At 34.7% G+C, this 18,838-nt stretch overlaps 1 protein-coding gene across 1 annotated transcript in view; it reads left to right on the top strand.

Moving 5' to 3' along the window:
• The first annotated feature begins 7,574 nt into the window (after positions 1-7,574).
• The window catches only part of LOC110102564 (trafficking protein particle complex subunit 8), a 67,851-nt gene continuing 56,587 nt past the window's right edge, over positions 7,575-18,838 (top strand). The window contains exons 1-4 of the mRNA XM_020830968.2: positions 7,575-7,721; positions 10,272-10,514; positions 10,599-10,693; positions 16,808-16,907. Coding sequence (XP_020686627.1) covers positions 10,352-10,514; positions 10,599-10,693; positions 16,808-16,907 — 358 coding nt within the window. The 5' untranslated portion in view covers positions 7,575-7,721; positions 10,272-10,351. The remainder of the gene's footprint in view (positions 7,722-10,271; positions 10,515-10,598; positions 10,694-16,807; positions 16,908-18,838) is intronic.

Genomic DNA, 18,838 nt, shown 5'->3' with positions numbered 1-18,838 from the left:
GTATAAACATTTATATGAGGACACTCGAGACATGAGGCTAAAAAAGAGCATAGTCTTTTTCTGGTAGACTGTGGTTGCAGGTGTAGTGGAGAAATGATCTATGTTTGAGCTGGTTGGATCACAATCTGATGCGAGGAACTTGCGGCTCATTGGAGTAATGTGATAACAACCCCCCTCAAATTAAGTATTCGATGATCGGATGGTTAATTTGTCAATGAGGGAGCTAAACCAAGTAATAAAGAGTGGCTTTGTCAGTATATATACTGGTTGATTGACTGAATTGATGTGTAAAATATCAATCTCATTACCCTTAATGTGATCACTGATGAAATGGTAATCAATTTTCATGTGTTTGGTTTGAGCATGAAAGATTGGGTTTTTTAAGGGCCAAGGTTGATATGTTATCACAGTAAATGCTTGGTTGATGTTGTGGGGCTTGAAAGTCTGTTAATAGCTGGATAAGACAAAGAACATCTGATGTAGTAGATGGAGAGCACGATACTCTACTTTGGTTGATGATTTGGCCATTATGACTTGTTTCTTCACACTCCATGAGATCAGGTTGCTGTCAAGATAGGCGTAAAACCTAGAAATAGATTTTTGATTAGTGGAATCTGCAGCCCAGTCGGTGTTAGTATAGGTGTAGAGTGTAAGAGTGCATGGTGTTAATGGGATGCCAAGGTGTTGTGTGCCTTTGATATATCTAAGAAGTCTCTTGAGGGCCTGTTGATCACAATTTGTGGGATTGTACATATGCTAAAAGATGTTGTTGGTGACAAAGGCAATGTGGGGCCGCATTATTGTAAGGTATTGTACAGAGCCAGCTAGTTCATGGTAGAGAGTGGGATTATCGATCGTATGGGTTAGTGTTAGACTTCACTTGGGATTATTTTAGAGACAAAGTCATGGGAGTGGATTTGCAAGAGGTGAAACGAAAGGACTTTAGGATGTCCTGAGAATAGTGAGTTTGATGAAGAAATAGTCCAGTTGTTATGTGGCTGACATGAATCCCAATGAAGAAAGAAATTGAAAACAAATATTTTAAGGAGAATGTAGCCTATAGTTGGGAGAGTAGCTGCCATATGGTGTCAGGATGGTTGTTAGTGATCATCAAGTCATCAATATAGATAATTAGATATATCTAAACATCTGAATGATTGTACATTAATAATGATAAATCTGATTTGCTGAACTGAAATCTAAAATGAAGAAGATATGAGGTGAGCTTGTAGATCCACTAGCGAGGAGCTTGTTTGAGGTCATAGATGGCCTTGTGCAATCTGCAGACATGTTGCAGGAATTATGAATCTATGAATCCCTGGTGTTGTTGCGTGCTGACTTCTTCTTAGAGCTCACCATGAAGAAATGTGTTAGCTACATTAAACTGAAGGGTGAGCCAGTTCCTTTAAAGAGCTATAATTAAGAAAACATGGATTGTCGGCATTTTGGCAACTGGAATAAACACGTCTTTGTAATTGACGCCACATTGTTGAGTGAATCTTTGAGCTATAAGGCATACTTTATATCGGTCAACTATTCCATCTTGATGTAGCTTAGTCTTGTATGTCCAATGACAGCCAAGGATTAGAGTATTGGGTGGTGGTTTGGTAAGGGACCAAGTGACCTATTTCTCAAATGCTAAGAACTCATTAGGCATGGCCTTCCACCACTGAGGAAGTTTTGAAGCTTGGGTATAGCTATTGGGTGTGGTGGCTGATTCATTATTGCAAGGATATTAAATATTTGTTTAGGTCGTAGATGACTCGTTTGAAGATGAGTATGTATTGGTTGAGTGGATGTTATGATGAGTCGGGTAGGCGAAGTGGGGGAAGGTGGAATGTATGGTGTGTGAGGTTGAGATGTAGAGATTTTTGATATGATTAGTGACACAAATGTGGTGGCTATAACGGGGAGGTGAGGGAGGATGAGTAGAATCTTTCTCTTAAGTTATATAGGTAGATGTAGTAATTAATAGAAGAAGTGAAAAGGTTGAAGTGAATGGTGAAACAAATGTTGGTAATGGGTTGATAATTGAAGGGAAGGTTTGCTCATGAAAGATAATGTGTTTGTAAATATGGATTTTCTGGGTTTGAGGGTGAAGGCATTGAAATCCCTTATGGTGGGTGGAGTAACCTAGGAAAATACAGGCATGAGAGTGATGTGCAAGTTTGTGGGGTGCTTGTGGTTGAAGCTAAGGAAAGCAGAGATAGCCAAAGGTTTTTAAGTGGTTACAGGTGGGTGGATGACCATGGAGCATTTGGAAGGGAATTTGAAAATTGGCGGTGGATGTAGATAATCTATTGATTAAGTAATTTGAAGTTTACAAGGCTTTAACCCATAAATGGGAAGGAAGGTTGGCTACATGTAGTAAGGTGCGAGTGGTATCTAGTCATGATGGTATTTTCTCTCGGCTAGCACATTTTGCTCGGGGGTACAAGGACAACTTAATTGATGAGTGATGCCATTGGTGATTAGAAATTGTTTAAAGTTGGTGTTGGTAAATTCCCCGCCACCACCGACCTAAGGGTTTTTATATGTGTATTGAAATTAGTTTAAACAATTTGTACAAATTGTTGGAATTTAGTTAGTGTTTCATTTTTAGTATGCATTAAGAATAGCCAACATAAACAAGTGCTATAACTACAAGAAAATTATCAATTACTGGCGGTTAACATTATTTTGTTGGCAGTTTTTTGACAGTTTCTTACTTGCCGGTATAAAGCGCTTAAGAAACGAATTGTGGCGCTCAATTTATGGCGGTCATAACATTGGTGACCGCCGATTACTTACCGGCAACTTATCGACCATCTCAAATGCTGGTTTAACTGGCGGTCCAGCCGTCAGTTGACCTGCGATTTACCGACGGTATTTACCGACAGCTATATTAAAATTTGGACGGTTAAAATAAGTTTATGGTATCGAAGTTTCCAGCGATCAGATAGCCGATTTAATCGCCGATAATTCTGGCAGTTATTTGACCTCCGGAATGACCACCAGTAAACACTAATTTTTCTGTAGTGTATAATTGATGAAGACAATATAACATTAACCATCTAAAGAGGGAATTGGGGTTGGACCCCAAACATCATAGTGTATTAAGTTGAAGGGATGAGTTATATGAGTAGATTACATAGGGAAAGCTAATTTATGAATTTTAGCCATTTTACAAGAGTTACATAAGAAGGATGGTGAAGTACTATATAGAGAGAGAATAAACATAGATAAGATAGCCAGCACATGATGGTGGGGATGTTTGAGGCGAGCATGCTAAAAAGGAGTTGAATCTATGTTGGTGTGAAGCACTAGGACTATTGGTTCCATGGTGGTGTGAATTAGATATATGTCGTCATGGCTGTGGCCACGAAGTAGTGCTCGATTGTCTAGTAGGTCCTTATTGATGAATCCACTTGCATCAAAGGAAATATAATAGTTACCGTCTGAGTTAAGTTTAGAGATAGATAGGAGATTATGAGAGAGAGATAGAAATGAAGAGGATTGTGTAGTCAGAGTTTACAAGCGGAATCTAGTAGTGGTAGAATACCTTGACTGCTATGTTGAATGGGTAAGGAGGTGCCATTGACAATGGAGATGGATCAACACCTTAATAGGGAACTAGTTGATGTAGATTGTTGATTTCAGATGTGAGGTGCGTAGACGCACTGGAGTTGAGTACCCATTCAATGGTAGGATGAGTTTGTTGTTGAGATAATAAGGCACGCTGATTCAATGAAGGAGATGGGGCATATTGAAAGTTGCATATATGCTAACAAGAGAAAGAAGAATGATTGATTTTTTTTTTCACAAATTTGACATGTCGGTCTTTGTGAGTTGGAACTAGGTACTTTCGGTGGCCTCCTGAAAGGAAATGGTGGATTGAAGGGAGCTCCTCTGGCATGGATTGGTTTGGATGAATTGGAGGAAAAAGATTTGTCTCTGGTGGAGTTGGCGCGTGAGATGTATAAGTCCTGATGATTTGTAGGGGGATGGTGTCTTTCTACAACTCATTTTAGATGTTAATTTCTTCACTATGCAAGAGTTAAAAATATTTTGTTAAGTACTTCTCGTCATATCTGACTGGGATATACTGAGGAGTATATACAACAAATTTAATGAAGTACTTCTCGTTATATCTATGCACCAACGAAGGGGGAGAAGGGGGAACAATCATGTATAAAAAATAAGTTAAAAATATTTTACAAGTTAATTTATAATAAGGATTCATTGCATAAACTAATAGTTAACATACAATATTGTGCATGTCATTACATCATTATTCATAAATATTCTTTTTTTTTTCTTTCTATGAGTACCTTGCTACCATGCCAACTAAACATCCTTGGTTCTCTTTCTAAGGAACTCAACCTATTTCATCCCCAACATTAGAATGGCTCATAAACCAAGTACTTTAATGATATAACCTATCTAATTATAATGTATTGGACTAAGACATTCTTCTTTATAGCTGTGGACTCATAGTGCATCATATCCTCTTTTAGCCATCTCAGTGTCCTCTCCCATAATAGCCTATCACATGAAAACCCCAAAAAAGGTTTCATCTTCAACCAAGTTAATTATCTTAGTTAAAAAAACTCTATGTTTATCATGATTGAGGAAGATGTAATCTATAAAGTAATATAAACTTAGCTTCCACACATTATCCATCGTAGTATACTCTATAAATGCTTTCTCTAAGTCTGCAATTTTGAAGTTTTTATTTTAATTCAAGGAATCTAGTAGCAAGCTACTTAAGCTTACCATGTTGAATTTCTCCCTAGATGAGAATTCTTCAAATTCCTACCTGGCCAATTGTCAAAGCAAATTTAACATATCCTTTTTTTGTTTTTACTTCAAATGTTGAATACAATATAGTATCATTTATTCTTATCATCATCAATCAAAATTACCCTTAGTAATTGTTTATGAATGAGAGCATTATAAAATTATAGTTCCGATGATTTAAATAATTAACTAATGGGAGATCTATCAATATTTAAAAATATGATTGAATCATAATCAAACCGGGTTCAAATCATAATAAAAAATGTTCAAATCATGCTTGAATCTTGTTATAAGTATGCTCGAATCATGTTCAAATCAAGCTTGAATCGAAACATACTCAAACCTAATACTTATATTGTTTGAACATTGCATACATCTAGTTTAGATCATATTCAAACATTATTCAACCCCATTCCAATCATTTTTAAACCTTGTTAGAAACTTGCTCGAACAAATTTCAAACTATGTGTGAATCTTATTTGAACCTTCTTCGAAAGTTCAAATAATATTTGAACTCGTTTGAAGAATATTTGAATAATGTTTAAAATACAAATAATGCATTCAAACATGAAGAACCAAATATATAACATCATTGATCTTCAATAGAGGCGATGATTAGAAATTTAGGATAGTTGCTATGACATTTTATTACAAATGAATTCTTCCTGTTTTAAGATCATGCGAGAGAATAATTTATTTGAAAAGTTTGCATGACTTTTGAGGGTGAATTTCAAATACAATTTCTCCATATCAAGAATATTTTAATTTGAAATAAATATTTATAAATATTTACTCAAGAAAAAAAATATTTGGCTGAAATGAATTGGAATAAATTTTTTTTGGACATTTAGACCAATCAAGGGTCTGTTTGGTTGACTGTAAAGTAAATGCGGTGTAAAGTAAATGTTCTGAAGCCCAGTAGTGAGGAGATGTCCCTCTTTGGATAGCCCGAGTCTTTTCTTTGAGCGGGAAAGTACCGCTATTGAATCCGCATCTGTATCTGTTGTCGAAACGAAAATGAGTTGAGTTATGAGTGATTCTAAATACAAAATAAATACAATTTTAAGTAAATATTTTGAGGCTGTTTGATTGTCCGTAAAGTAAATGCATGAGAACTATTTTTTTATTTGGTTAGGTGTATGCAGAGTAAATTAACTTAGTATATTTTGAATACTTAAATTTCATTTGGTTAAGTGTCTTTAGAGTAAGTAAAAATATTATAATTTGATTAAATATTTACCTCATTTTTGACATCAGTCACTTCCACTATCCTATCTCTTGCATTTGACAATTTGATCCGCCTTCCTATATGACACATTGCTATGTTGTTGAAGGGTTAAATCACGTATTTTACCTTGATTCGTGCTCGATCTTAGGATTCATTTATTTGCAGGGGCGGAACCCCATTATGACTAGGGGGGCAATTGCCCTCAAAAGTCATGCAAACAATAATAATAATATTAAATAAACATGAAATATTTTTATATACATAAATATATAATAAATCTATTTAAAAAAGGAGATAATATAAAATAGAAATTTGATAAAATATGTTTTTATTAAGTTAAAAAAAACATGTCTCATTTAAATTACTTTTCTATTAAGTTTGAATACAAAATTATTTTAATTTCACTTTTTTATCATCCTAAATGGAGTAATTTGTTATCTAGTGATTGAGTTTTGACATCAAAGATAATATTTACATGCATACCATTTTATTTCATGCTATTTATATATTTAACATTTAAAATATTAATATTATATGACTACCACCTATAGAATAAATTTATGTGCATGGAATGAAATATTAAAGTTTATAGGATAGTATGAATGGTTGAAATAAATTATAGGACTGGTATATTTGATATTAAAGTTGTATATGAATGTTAGATTTAGATATATAATATTAATATTTTAGATATTGAATATGTTAATAATATGAAATAAAGTGGTATGTATGTAAATTTTTCTAATATTTAATATCAACCGTTTGATGAAGGGTTTGATTTTCGGATTGAATAGAGGCAACGCCGGTTCAAGGAGTGGGGACGGTTCACACTCATCCAGCCGCAAGACCTCACACCTTTTTTCCTCTGGTTCCCTCACCAGCCACCGACAGCAGCTCTCATTCTCCCTCTCTGAGATCTACGATACACTCTTTGGGAAGACGAAGCAGCCGATCTAGCAACACCTCTACCCCCTTCTAGCTCGACTCCTCGTGCAGCTCAAGTCCCGAAGCCTCTCCTCCCTCAGCGGTGGCGAGCCTCGGCCTCCAGCCCGACGCCACCTCTCGACCAACCTCTCAGTTATCCTCGACGTCGACCGGCTCCAGCCATACGATCAGCTCGATCTCCACCTCCAAGCCACCGCCGATCTGGCCTACCCGAATCCACCCCGACTCCAGCCCTTTGCTGGTCCAGCCGACTCCGCCTCCGCCTCCAGCCGGCCTACCTCCAACCGCCGGTACCTATTCCCTCTCCAATTGGTCATCTTGCTGACCACCTGCTGTAGCTCTGCTTTAGCAGCCGACTACCCAACGCCGGACTCAAACCCAGCTCCTTAGCAGCAGCCCTCCTGCTCCATTACTTCGGCTGCACCTAGCACTCCAACTTTGCTCTTCGAACAAGTACGGAGGAAAGAGGGGGGTGATTCATCTCCCAAAATTGAAAGTAGCAAAGTTCTTCGGATAAGCCATCAGAGAACCAAGAGGCATTCTTATCCAATAGATGATTAATTTCTGAAGTTTGCTTGTTACATACAGGTACTATTAAAAAAAACCTAGCACTCCAACTTTGCTCTTCGAACAAGTACGGAGGAAAGAGGGGGGTGATTCATCTCCCAAAATTGAAAGTAGCAAAGTTCTTCGGATAAGCCATCAGAGAACCAAGAGGCATTCTTATCCAATAGATGATTAATTTCTGAAGTTTGCTTGTTACATACAGGTACTATTAAAAAAAAAATATTAGCAAATATAATTATGTTCTATGTTTATTTACATATCTTCTAACTTGTGTTGTCCTCTATAATCAATGATTTTTTTTTTATATATATATATATATATATATGCCTTTTAAACGTTTCTTCTTCTCTGCAATCGTGGTGTTCATTAAGTTCCTGTTCTTAAGTTACTTGATTTTGAAAAGATGCTTGAACTAAACTGTGATGCTTCCCATGTAGGCATTGGAGCTGTCCTTAGTCAAGAGGGTAGACCTGTTGCTTTCTTTAGTGAAAAACTCAATGATACCCAATCCCGATATTCTACTTACGATGTTGAGTTTTATGAGATTGTTCAAGCCCTAAAATTTGGAAGCATTATCTTATTCAAAGAGAATTTGTGCTAAACTCTGATCATGAAGCTCTCCGATGCTTAGGATCACAAAAAAATTTGAATCAAAGACATGCTAAATGGACATCTTTCTTGCAAGAATATACATTTCATCTTAAACATAAAGCTAGAATTTTAAATAAAGTTGCTGATGCCTTAAGCCAACGAGCCCAATTATTGATAACTATCAAACAAATTGTAATTTCCCTTGATTCTTTAAATTATAGCTATGCTACTGACCTAGATTTCAAAACTATTTGGGAATCATGTTGTGCTTCTGGAACCGACTCTTATGCTCAATTTACCATTCAACAAGGATTTCTGTTTAAAGGAACTAAACTTTGTATTACCCAAAGCTCTTTACGTGAAAAAATCATTAAAAAACTTGATGGTGGAGGGTTAGGAGGGCATTTTGGACAAGGAAAGACCACTGCTTTAGTTGAGGAACGATGTGTATGGCCCCACATGCGAAAACCTATAATGAAATTCATAATACAATGTAAAATCTGTCAAGAATTCAAAGGAACCACTCAAAACATTGGTCTATATACCCCTCTCTCAATTCCAAACAAACCATGGGAAGATATCCCTATGGACTTTGTTTGGATTATCTGTCACTGCTTGAAAATTTGATTATGTGTTTGTTGTTGTTGACCGATTTAGCAAAATGACACATTTCATATACAACAATAACAACATCAAGCCTTTATCCCACTATGTGGGGTCGGCTACATGAATCCATTTTCTCCATTGTGTCCTATTAAAAGTCAAATTTTCATTTAAATCTAATAAAGAAAGGTCATTCCTAATATTTTCTAACAAAGTCTTTTTAGGTCTACCCCTACCTTTCTTAACACAAGTCAAATCTAATACCTCTACTCTCCTAACCGGGTCATCGGAAGGCCGTCTTTTTATGTGACCAAACCACTAAGGCGACTCTCTCTAATCTTATCTTCTACTGGAGCTACTCCAAGTCTCCAACCTTTTCACGTATATGCTCATTTCATATCCTATCTCTAAGGGTAAAACCACTCATCCACCTGAGCATTCTCATCTCTGCCACACTTAACTTAGTATTATGCTTCTCTTTTAATGGCCAACATGTGGCACCATAAAGCATTGCAGGCCTCACTACCATCTTATAGAATTTTCCCTTAAGTTTGATGATAAATATTTATGAAAGATGAAGATGACTGAAATAAATAATCAAGAAGCAGATTGGAAAGCTTGGACTCCACAGGATGGGGCATGGGAGAGACCAATTTGTTATGACGATGATTCCAATAAAAATACCCTCACTGATGACACTGCAGATAATTTTTGAGTTAATTGACAACTATTTTAGCTTTCTTTAAGAATTAATTGTGGATGAGTAATGTAGTGAGAAAGAAAGAATTTGAAGTTAAACTTGGTGTTATATGATAGTTTTATGCAATTCTTATAATTTATGTTATTTTCTTCTTGGATTTCAATTATATTCACGCAATTTATCCCTTGTCATTTTATATTATATGCAATTTCTTTTTCATATGTATGACAATTTGTTACATTCGTTGGGTGCATTATGACTGATGGTCTTTTATTTATGTTTGTTGAAAGTATCTCGATCATGATGCATGAGGGTTTATTGTACGATGATGTGAATTTTATAGTGTTTTCTCCCACCTTAATAAGAAATTGATCAACTGTTCTGTGCCATTTCCATTCTTGAGAGTCGAGACAGGATTCTTGGTTTCTCTTCCACTTTACTAAACAACCTCAAAACCAAAATTCTATTTGCTAACCCGTACTTGAAGAAGAAAGTTGCCTTTCATAGCCTTGCTTCATAATTAAAATTTTAGGGAGCAAAATATCGAGTTTTATCTTTGCATATGGTATAGCGTTAAGACTCAAGGCCTTGCCTTATTAATTCTTGACTCATATATGGATTCATCCTACTGAATATCTTCTTTGCTGTTTTTATGCACTCACAGATGTCTTTTCCATTTATAAACTTTTTTATGGTTATTTACTGACTACAGCATGTTAGAAGCATATGGAATGCATGCAAATCAACCTTTAGTGTTGGTCGTTACAAAAGTTGGTTTATTTACAATTTATCAGACAAAATTATGGGCTACATTCTTCAGTTCATGGTGCATTTTACAGTTTCCGTTGCTGTTATCAGGTTAAGCGGTGTTCCTAGGAGTTTTTTTTTGGGTCTGAGGAATCCTTGCAAAGTTAGCTTTGAGGTATTTGTCTTCATAGATGATGGATCCAATGAGATCCTTGCTTGGGAGAGTGCTATTAGAAGAAATAACCCCTGTTGTCATGGTTCTTTCTACTCCTCTTGCTGAAGAAGCTTGCAGAAAAAATGGTCTAAATTTTGTTGAAATGCTGCTCCCATTCTCTGTTTTCAACAAAATAGATGGTGAGGTCCTTTCTTTTTTAAATGCTTAAAAGCTCAGGTTTCAACTAGGAAATTGAACTTTACAATTTGCAAATATTTTTACAGTACCTGTTCGTACAGCAAGTGATCAACCCTATAGACTGCAAATGTTTAAGCTTCGATTAGTTTATGCTTCTGACATACGCCAGCAAGATTACAAGGTTCCTTCTCATCTTTCTTCATTAACCACAAGCTACATAAAAATTTATGCTATTCTTTTTGTCGTAATTTCACATTTCTCCTGTATGGCAATATTCACATCTGATGCCTCTGACATTCTTCATATCCTAAAAACAACTTTTTGATTTAAATCCCAACAACAAATGCTTAAAATATTTTGTAGAGCAGATAATGGAAAGAAATGACTTTAACATTCATATTAGTGTTAGAATTTCATATAGAAATGGTTTTGGATGTAAAGACAAACTGTTGGGATTGGGGGTTGGTGTTGGACAACAGAAATTGGAAGCTTCAACGTTTTTTTGCCTTCCATAAAACCTTAGCCTCTGCTAAAAATTGAATGTTTCTGATTTTTCTGTCGTACATAAGTTATTTCTATATACAGTTAAGTTTTTGAAGATCCAAATTAGCCAAGGCTTCCTGTTATGAAATCAAACAGACAACATCTGATTCCAATATTAATCACGCAAATTGCTCCTCATAGTTTTAGGAAATGAAATAAAAAAACCATCTAAAGAACTAAAGAATAATCTAAAAGTATAATTGTTATATTCTTTACCTCCTAGGAAGTCTTCCATGTGTTCTTTGCTAATTTTTTAGCTGTGAAGAAATTTAGGCTTGGTTTGGATTAAAGTGAAGGAACTGAAATGAAATCTTAATTGAACATGGGTTGATTATGAATCTGTGGCCACTTATTAAGCTTTTCAGCCTTTTTCTTATTTTCTTTCACTCAAATTCCCATCATCCAAACATAACGATGAAAGGTCATGAAAATAAATTTCGAAAGGTAGTACAAATGATGGAACATATTAAGTAACATGATATATGAGGAGATAATCTCCACTAAAATTCGTCAAGTCACAGTAGATCAATGATTAAAATCCCATAATAGATGAATAAGAAGCGTCTATACCTCTAGATCCACAATAGAAGTTTTTTTTTAGGTGTAAACAGCCTTGCATTACTAAAAGTTTACATATTTATAGATGAAAAAAATGACAAACTAATAGCAAGTTGTTTACAGCTTATAATTTGCTAACACACTGCTAATAAATTACTAGAAAACATAATATTATTGACCAAAATAATCTTAATAAAATAACAAAACCTAAAAAAATGGATCAAATATTCATAATAAGGTAGCAACGGAAAATTTATGTCCACATCAATTCCTCCGGCTTCAAAACACTACTCCAAGTGATAGTGATAATACAGTTGAAGTAATCATTATACTCCATGAACTATATATCATTAAATGGTGGATGATACTTCCACAAATTAACGAATGATATGGTTTTGAAGGATACTAACAAGCTTCTTTGACAATAGTAAGATAAAAAATAAATCCTACTTATAGAAGTATATAAATTAAATACTTGAGACTAGAAAATACGTAAATTACGTAACATATCCAAAATATAGTAAGTAGGACTAATAATCATATTATGATGTATCATTTTTTCTAATAATACTATATAACTTAGAGTTTTGGTAGGTAATTTCAAGAAAGTGGATTCCAAATAGCCTATTTGATAGATATGAACAAAGATATAATATCATCATTGTAAACCCAAGCATTTGATGAAAATCATGAGAACTTTCAAAATTTTATTTTGTATCTCAACACCATCACTATAAAGTATAATATGCATGAAAATCATGTATATGATTAATGAATGTGATGCGACTTGGAAGTAAAAACAACAAACTAGATAAGAAGAAATTGTAAGAACATAAGTATGGGGGGCTGATTTATGATTACTCCAACAAAAACGAAAGATACAATTGATCTACTATTCGAGAGGTAGATCAACTCTCCAACACACCTTAGCCGCTGCTAGGAATAACTTAAAAAAATTTTGAATCCAAAGAACGTTAAATTCAGCTTCAAACCCATCATTATGTTGCATGCATGTTCTCAAGCGGGCCGCTTTGCTCGTAGGGCAGAGTTGTAAGTTTTACATTGCAATTCTGATCCTCCGCATAATAAAAACTGGAGTCAACAATACTTGAACCCCTTAAACTCTATCCTGTGCAAGTAATCAAATATAGTTCATAAGTCTTGCATTGCAATTATGATCCTCCATGTAACAAAGACTGGAGTTGACAATACTTGAACCCCATAAACACGATCCCGTGCAAGCAATCAAATATAGTTCATGAGGTTTGATGCAATAAAGGCCAGTCAAGCAACCAATTCTTATGATAGGCATCGTTGTTGCAAATCATAACCCAAGAGGTTTAATTTCGATAAAAAAAGAGTAAGCTTAAATTTTAAATACAAATGATTCAAACATCCTACCTTGATAATGAATTTGTCTATATAAAATCTCAACAGGAGGGAATCTTATTTACCAAAATGCTCCCAAATCTTAAAGCAATTTTTTTGGCTAAAATTTTGATAGAAGTTTAAGGATTCAATATTTATTAAAAATTTAAAATTATTAAAAAAATATTTCAAGCAAAATTAACCACACTAAAGTAAAGTAACAATCATCCACCATCCATAGTAGTTGATAAGATGATAAATTTAAGATAACATCAACTCACAAAGAGCTAATGTTAGAGTAGTTGTAATTTTATGGTCACTCTCAAAGATCTTATGACAATTTGGATGTGGTATGTGTCTTTTGATCGAGTGGTTTTATTGCCAAATGTTATCATTAAATAGCAGTTATGATCGAGTCCTTTATGATCGGTTAGTTTCATAAGAATATGTCACGATTAAATTTTGGTTATGGCCAGAGCCCGTAGATTATTCAATGTCTTAAAAACCTTTTAGTTGTGAATCATGGGTGCACTTAATATTTGGTTGGGCATAAAACCCTCGGTTTGTTAAGGTCATCTAAAAACTGCTCCTAGAAATATCCACCTCGAGTTTATAAGATCTTCTTGGATGGTATGACCTATGATTATTGACATGGATTCTTTAGTCAGGTTGAGTCGAATGCCGCCTCTAATTAAGTAGATTAAGGTTCATGACAACACAAGATGAGGGATGTATGAGATTTTGATCAGTTCATCATCTTTCCTCCCACCATAAGCCCTAAGCTAAAGACAATAAACTTTTTCAATCTAAAATCAAATCTCTACGACTATAAGTTGTGTTTAGCATCTAATGCATAGACTTAATAAAAAATTCTCTCTCGTTATCTAGAGGGACAATCAACTATAGGGGCTTGTACCTATGGGAAAATTAGAATCATATCATAAAATCCTTGTAAAATAAGGGCAAAATATCTAGATAGTTTCTTAATATAATTCAATTCATCTTCTCAAAATTTCACTCAGAACAAACTCTCTCTCAATAGTCAGATGTGAATTTTTGAAGCCCACATAGGCCCATCCAACTTGACAAATTGAAAGGTTTATTCAAAGTTTGTTGTCAAACTCATTAGACCGACTCAACTTAATCGGGCCCTATTTTTTGGTCAGGATTTGGGCATATGAAAATCTATAGGATCAAAGCTTGCCGTAAGATTTAGGGGCTATTTTGTTTGTTGAAAAAGAAATGTAGAGTAAAATGAATGCAATGTAAAAAATACTTTACATCTATTTTGCTTTAAATCAAAGAACCCTGTAAAGAATTAATCAGGCTGATCCAACATACCTCTTAAGATATAATCCAACTTGGCTAAATAATAATGACTTGCTATTAGGTTGAATTGGGTGCTGGTAATGGAAACAAAAGATAGATGAAAATTAGATATTGCGTGAAAGTAATTTGAGTAGCCCATTCACATATTGAGTGTTAGATATTTTTGAGGAGGGAGAACAAGCAAAAGCTTGGAAGAGAACGAAAAGTTCCTTGTTAATGGCAATGAGATTGCTAAAAGACCTGTTATCTTTGGAGGAATACTTCAATACCAATTATTTTGAGGTGCCTTTTGATGTAATGTATTGAGTTTCATTAGGAACTCTAAAAAAAGATAAATTATTCTTTTTGATATATGTTATTTTGGGTTTGCACGAAAAAGGATAACAATAATGAAATAAATCCTATGTAAAAAAAAGGAAAGATTATCGGATTATATAAATAAATGTTTAAACCAAATATTTGTGGTGATTTTTGATATAATATGTTAAAATTTCATCAGGAACTCTCCTATTAACATGCTTATGATGGTGTATTCTTAGGATAAGTGATCTTCTAGGATGATGCACCAGGACGGGTAAAATTGTAACGCTCATCTTATTACGGGATAGGTTAGACCATAGTGAGCAATATCTTACATAATATGGATTGGATCATTACAATTATTATCATAGTTAGATCTTCTCCAGTACGATATGTGGTTCAAAATAAAACATGAGGGTGGTCTAAAGAGAGCTGGGAGTGATTGCTAGAGCAGATGCCTTTGACAAGGAGTGGTCCTGGTAGGCCTCTAGGATAGCCGATTGCTAGGAGCAAAGGCGGGGGGCAAGAATGAACTAAACCTCACATTGAAAAATGAGAAAATCTTACTGGTTATATGAGTAAAGATGATGGGGACATCAGATCAGCGTGGAAGGTTTTTCAGTGACGTGGCCGCCGATCTACGGCCACGATTGTGAGCTTTATTGTTTGATGTGCTTGCGATGGAGCATTCAGTGAATAGGTGAATTTATTTGGAAATTAGACTAAGGGAAAAAGCTTGAGGTTTTGCTTGATATGGAATTAGCTAAGCTAAAACAGATAATGTGTCACATAATATGGATTTGGTCAAATGTATATATATTATAAATTATGATCAGTAAATTCAAAAAAATTATAGACCCAAAATATCCTAATATAATAACAAATATAAGCTATTTTTATTTGACCCCCTCATGCACTATTTTCTTGATAGTTTCCTTTAAAATTACGGAGTCCTAGCTAATTCGAGCTATCCAACTATGACATCGTGATTCATGCTTTTATGATCTTTATGTAGTGGAGCCAGGAAAAAGCAATGATACTTCAAGATCACCACTATTAAATCGTTTCAAGATGCTTGAAGGGTTCGACTCCTTCAATCAAATCTATAAATTTAAGCATTATTTCCGAAGCATCAATTAGAATTCGATGGCCCAGCTTAGATCTCACCTAGCAAAAATCTGTAGGCCTTCATATAGTTTGATTTTGATCTCCTGCCACTTGGTTGATTTCAATCTCTGGTCAGGCAAATTTATTTGCCAAGGACTCCACCCATCTATCCATCACTATGATTGATTGAAGGACTAAAATACCCTTCACACAAGGGCATTTTATTTTGACTTCGATCTTGAAGGCAAGTTGTCACTTCTGTCCACCATCCGCCTCACCAAAAAGCACCATACTTACCTTAATCTCTACCTTTATAAATACCCCCTTCTAGGGGAATGTTAAATCCTTCTAACTCTCATCTCCCCCTCAGAGGGAGGAGCCCTCCCTCGTTATCTTAAATGGGTACTCTACTGATTTAGTTCGAAGAGAGCCCTCTCTCGTTATCTTAAATGGGAACTCTACTGAATTAGTTTCCATTATTATTCATCTTCAAGTTCTATCACAGACTTAAGCAACAGAGGGTCTTCCTTGTAAATGAACAAAATTAAGTGAAGTACTACCCTTTCATTTATTTTCTTATTGAGTTTGAAGCGAACTTGAATATGAAAGTTTAAAACGAATTTGAGCTGTAATTTGTTGAATGTTTAGCTATTTTGTCACAGCCTTTTTAACCGACTGCTTCATTCTTGGCTTTTAATCTAAAGATAATTTTTTTCCTACTATTATCATTTTCATGACAGGCAATCATATTTTTTTTAATACTTAGCTGTATTTTTTTAATGAAATGAAATCTTCAATATTGACATTCAACTTGGCCATTGACATTTTTCTAATGTCATGAAATTATTCCTAAGTTGAACCTTTATTTTGATGTTTAAATTTTTTCCTTGATCTGAACAGAACACTAACAAATGTTGTCCAATATTGTAGCTTGTGGAGTAATTTCACTGAATTCTTTTTAGCTATGCCTTTCTTGATTTTAAAGAAAAGCCATGATAAGCATCTTAGCTTTTTCTGATTGAAAGCGTTGATACCTAAGGCTTATTTCTACATGATTAGATCCAATTGTCCTTTTTGTTTTTCTAACCAGGTTGCAGAAAATCATTTGAAGCAGTTAGTGAGCGATGCAGCCAATGCAGCGCTTTCTGATTTGCAATCTGAGCTTCCACAACTTGAAACTATCCTCAGTGGTATTTATCTGATTCTATAGTACAGTCTTACAAATTGTGAAGCGTACGGCAGGTGCCAGCATTCATACATAAATTATATTGTGTAATTGTGATAATTAATGTAGCCTATATAGCATTAATTTTTAATGCTTCGCATCATGATATGTTGTTGAAGACAGGTGTCAGGATTCTTACATGAATTATGTGTGTACTTGTGATAATTAAGTTAGCTAGATATCTTAATTTTTTAATGCTCTACATCATGATATGCTCTAGGAGAAACTGAAGACCTTGTTAGATTATAATGATTGGAATGGCATTGAATCATTTTGCATTTTTGCTTTCTCAAAACATTCTTGGAATCAAACATTATATCGTTTCTTTATTTATTGATTGTAGGAGCATATTCTGTCTGTTGGATTTGGTAGAAGGGAGATTGTATGACTAAATAAGTTAATAAATGCAAAGTGATTTCACACTTAAACTAGGAATAGTAGTTGTCAGGATTCAAAAGCCTTTGGAGAAGCTTGAGGTCTAGTTTTAATTTGAAGTTTCTTTGAAAAAAGTAAAAGCAATTTTCCGAGAACAAATTAGGCCTGTTTTATATTATGTTTCTAGCATCACCAATCTTAGCTGTTAATTAAAAATTTGACAGATCTCAAGGTACTTCTTTACTTAATAGAGAGGCTTAAGGGGCTGTTTGGTTGCCTGTAATTAGCTTGTACTAGAAAATAAATGCGCAAATTTGTCAAATTTTGGCATTTGGTTCCGCGTGAAGTAAATAAATAGTGAGAATGTAATGCATTTGGCTTGCATTCAAAGTCATTATGCGGTTCATTTCACGTGTATTACAAACTCGCTTAAATTGAACGAGTTCCAAATATACTGCTTCTCTGCGCATGAAAAGGAGCGGAACCCCAACCGTCCAGCATCTTCCTCGTGAAATCCATCCTGTTGTCCTTTCTGCAAAATCTAGTGCCTGTAGATGTTCTTCACAGACTGTAAGGGTCTCGCCCGACACATTTTCTTTGCAGTGCTGAAGAATGCGACCTACGTATTTCGCAGCTGATCTCACCCGCGACACATATCGTTCTTGCCCGCGACCTATGTATCTTTCGTCCCAATTTTTAGTTCACATTTTACCAATCAAAATTTCAGTTTGTCCATCTCCTGTTTTTTTGTCTTGCTGTTATCTTTCTTCTCGATTTGAAGATGTCGAGCTTTGATGAAAGCATTCCAGTCTTCCTTTATGTAATGATTCAATTTTCTATCTCCAGGCATGTATGATTGAGCTTTCAAGTATTGAATAATATTATTGTCTTTCCATTTCAATAGTATATTGCATATAGTATATTGCATTTGATACTGCACATTATACCAAACAACACCAAAGTATTCAAAATACACTGCTTTTACTACCTCACTAAACAAGAAAAAACAATTCACAACCAAACAACTCCAAATTATTTTAAACACGCTGCATTTACTTTATACTACATTCCTTTTTCAGGCAACCAAACAACCCCTAGTTCATTTTTGACAAGATGATAATGTGGCTTTTGACAGTTATCAAATAACAAAAGTTAAAATAAATGACTTATGGGCTAATTGTTTTTGTTTCGTGATGCATGGCCTTGCTTAGCCATCTCTTACAAAATTTTGAAAAGTTTGTACACATTGTTCTGCTTTACAGTCATCCGCTATAAAAGACCATTATTTTAATTTTAGCTAATTGATTTTGGCTACCAAATGTGATTTTAGAGCTATGATGATCTCAATTTTTGGCTTTGCGCCTTTGTCATCATTGTAGGTGGACACCCATCAACCCAAAAGTTAAATTGAATGGATAAGGGTTACTGTTGGGATATTAGAAACTCAACATTTGTTTCACTTTTGAATTGATATTATTCTTCACTTTCATGTGAATCTTAAGAACCACATCCGATAAGAGT

Source organism: Dendrobium catenatum, unplaced genomic scaffold (genome assembly GCF_001605985.2).
Source record: "Dendrobium catenatum unplaced genomic scaffold, ASM160598v2 fragScaff_scaffold_938, whole genome shotgun sequence".
NCBI lineage: Eukaryota > Viridiplantae > Streptophyta > Magnoliopsida > Asparagales > Orchidaceae > Dendrobium > Dendrobium catenatum.
This window is presented reverse-complemented; position numbering and strand designations above follow the sequence as displayed.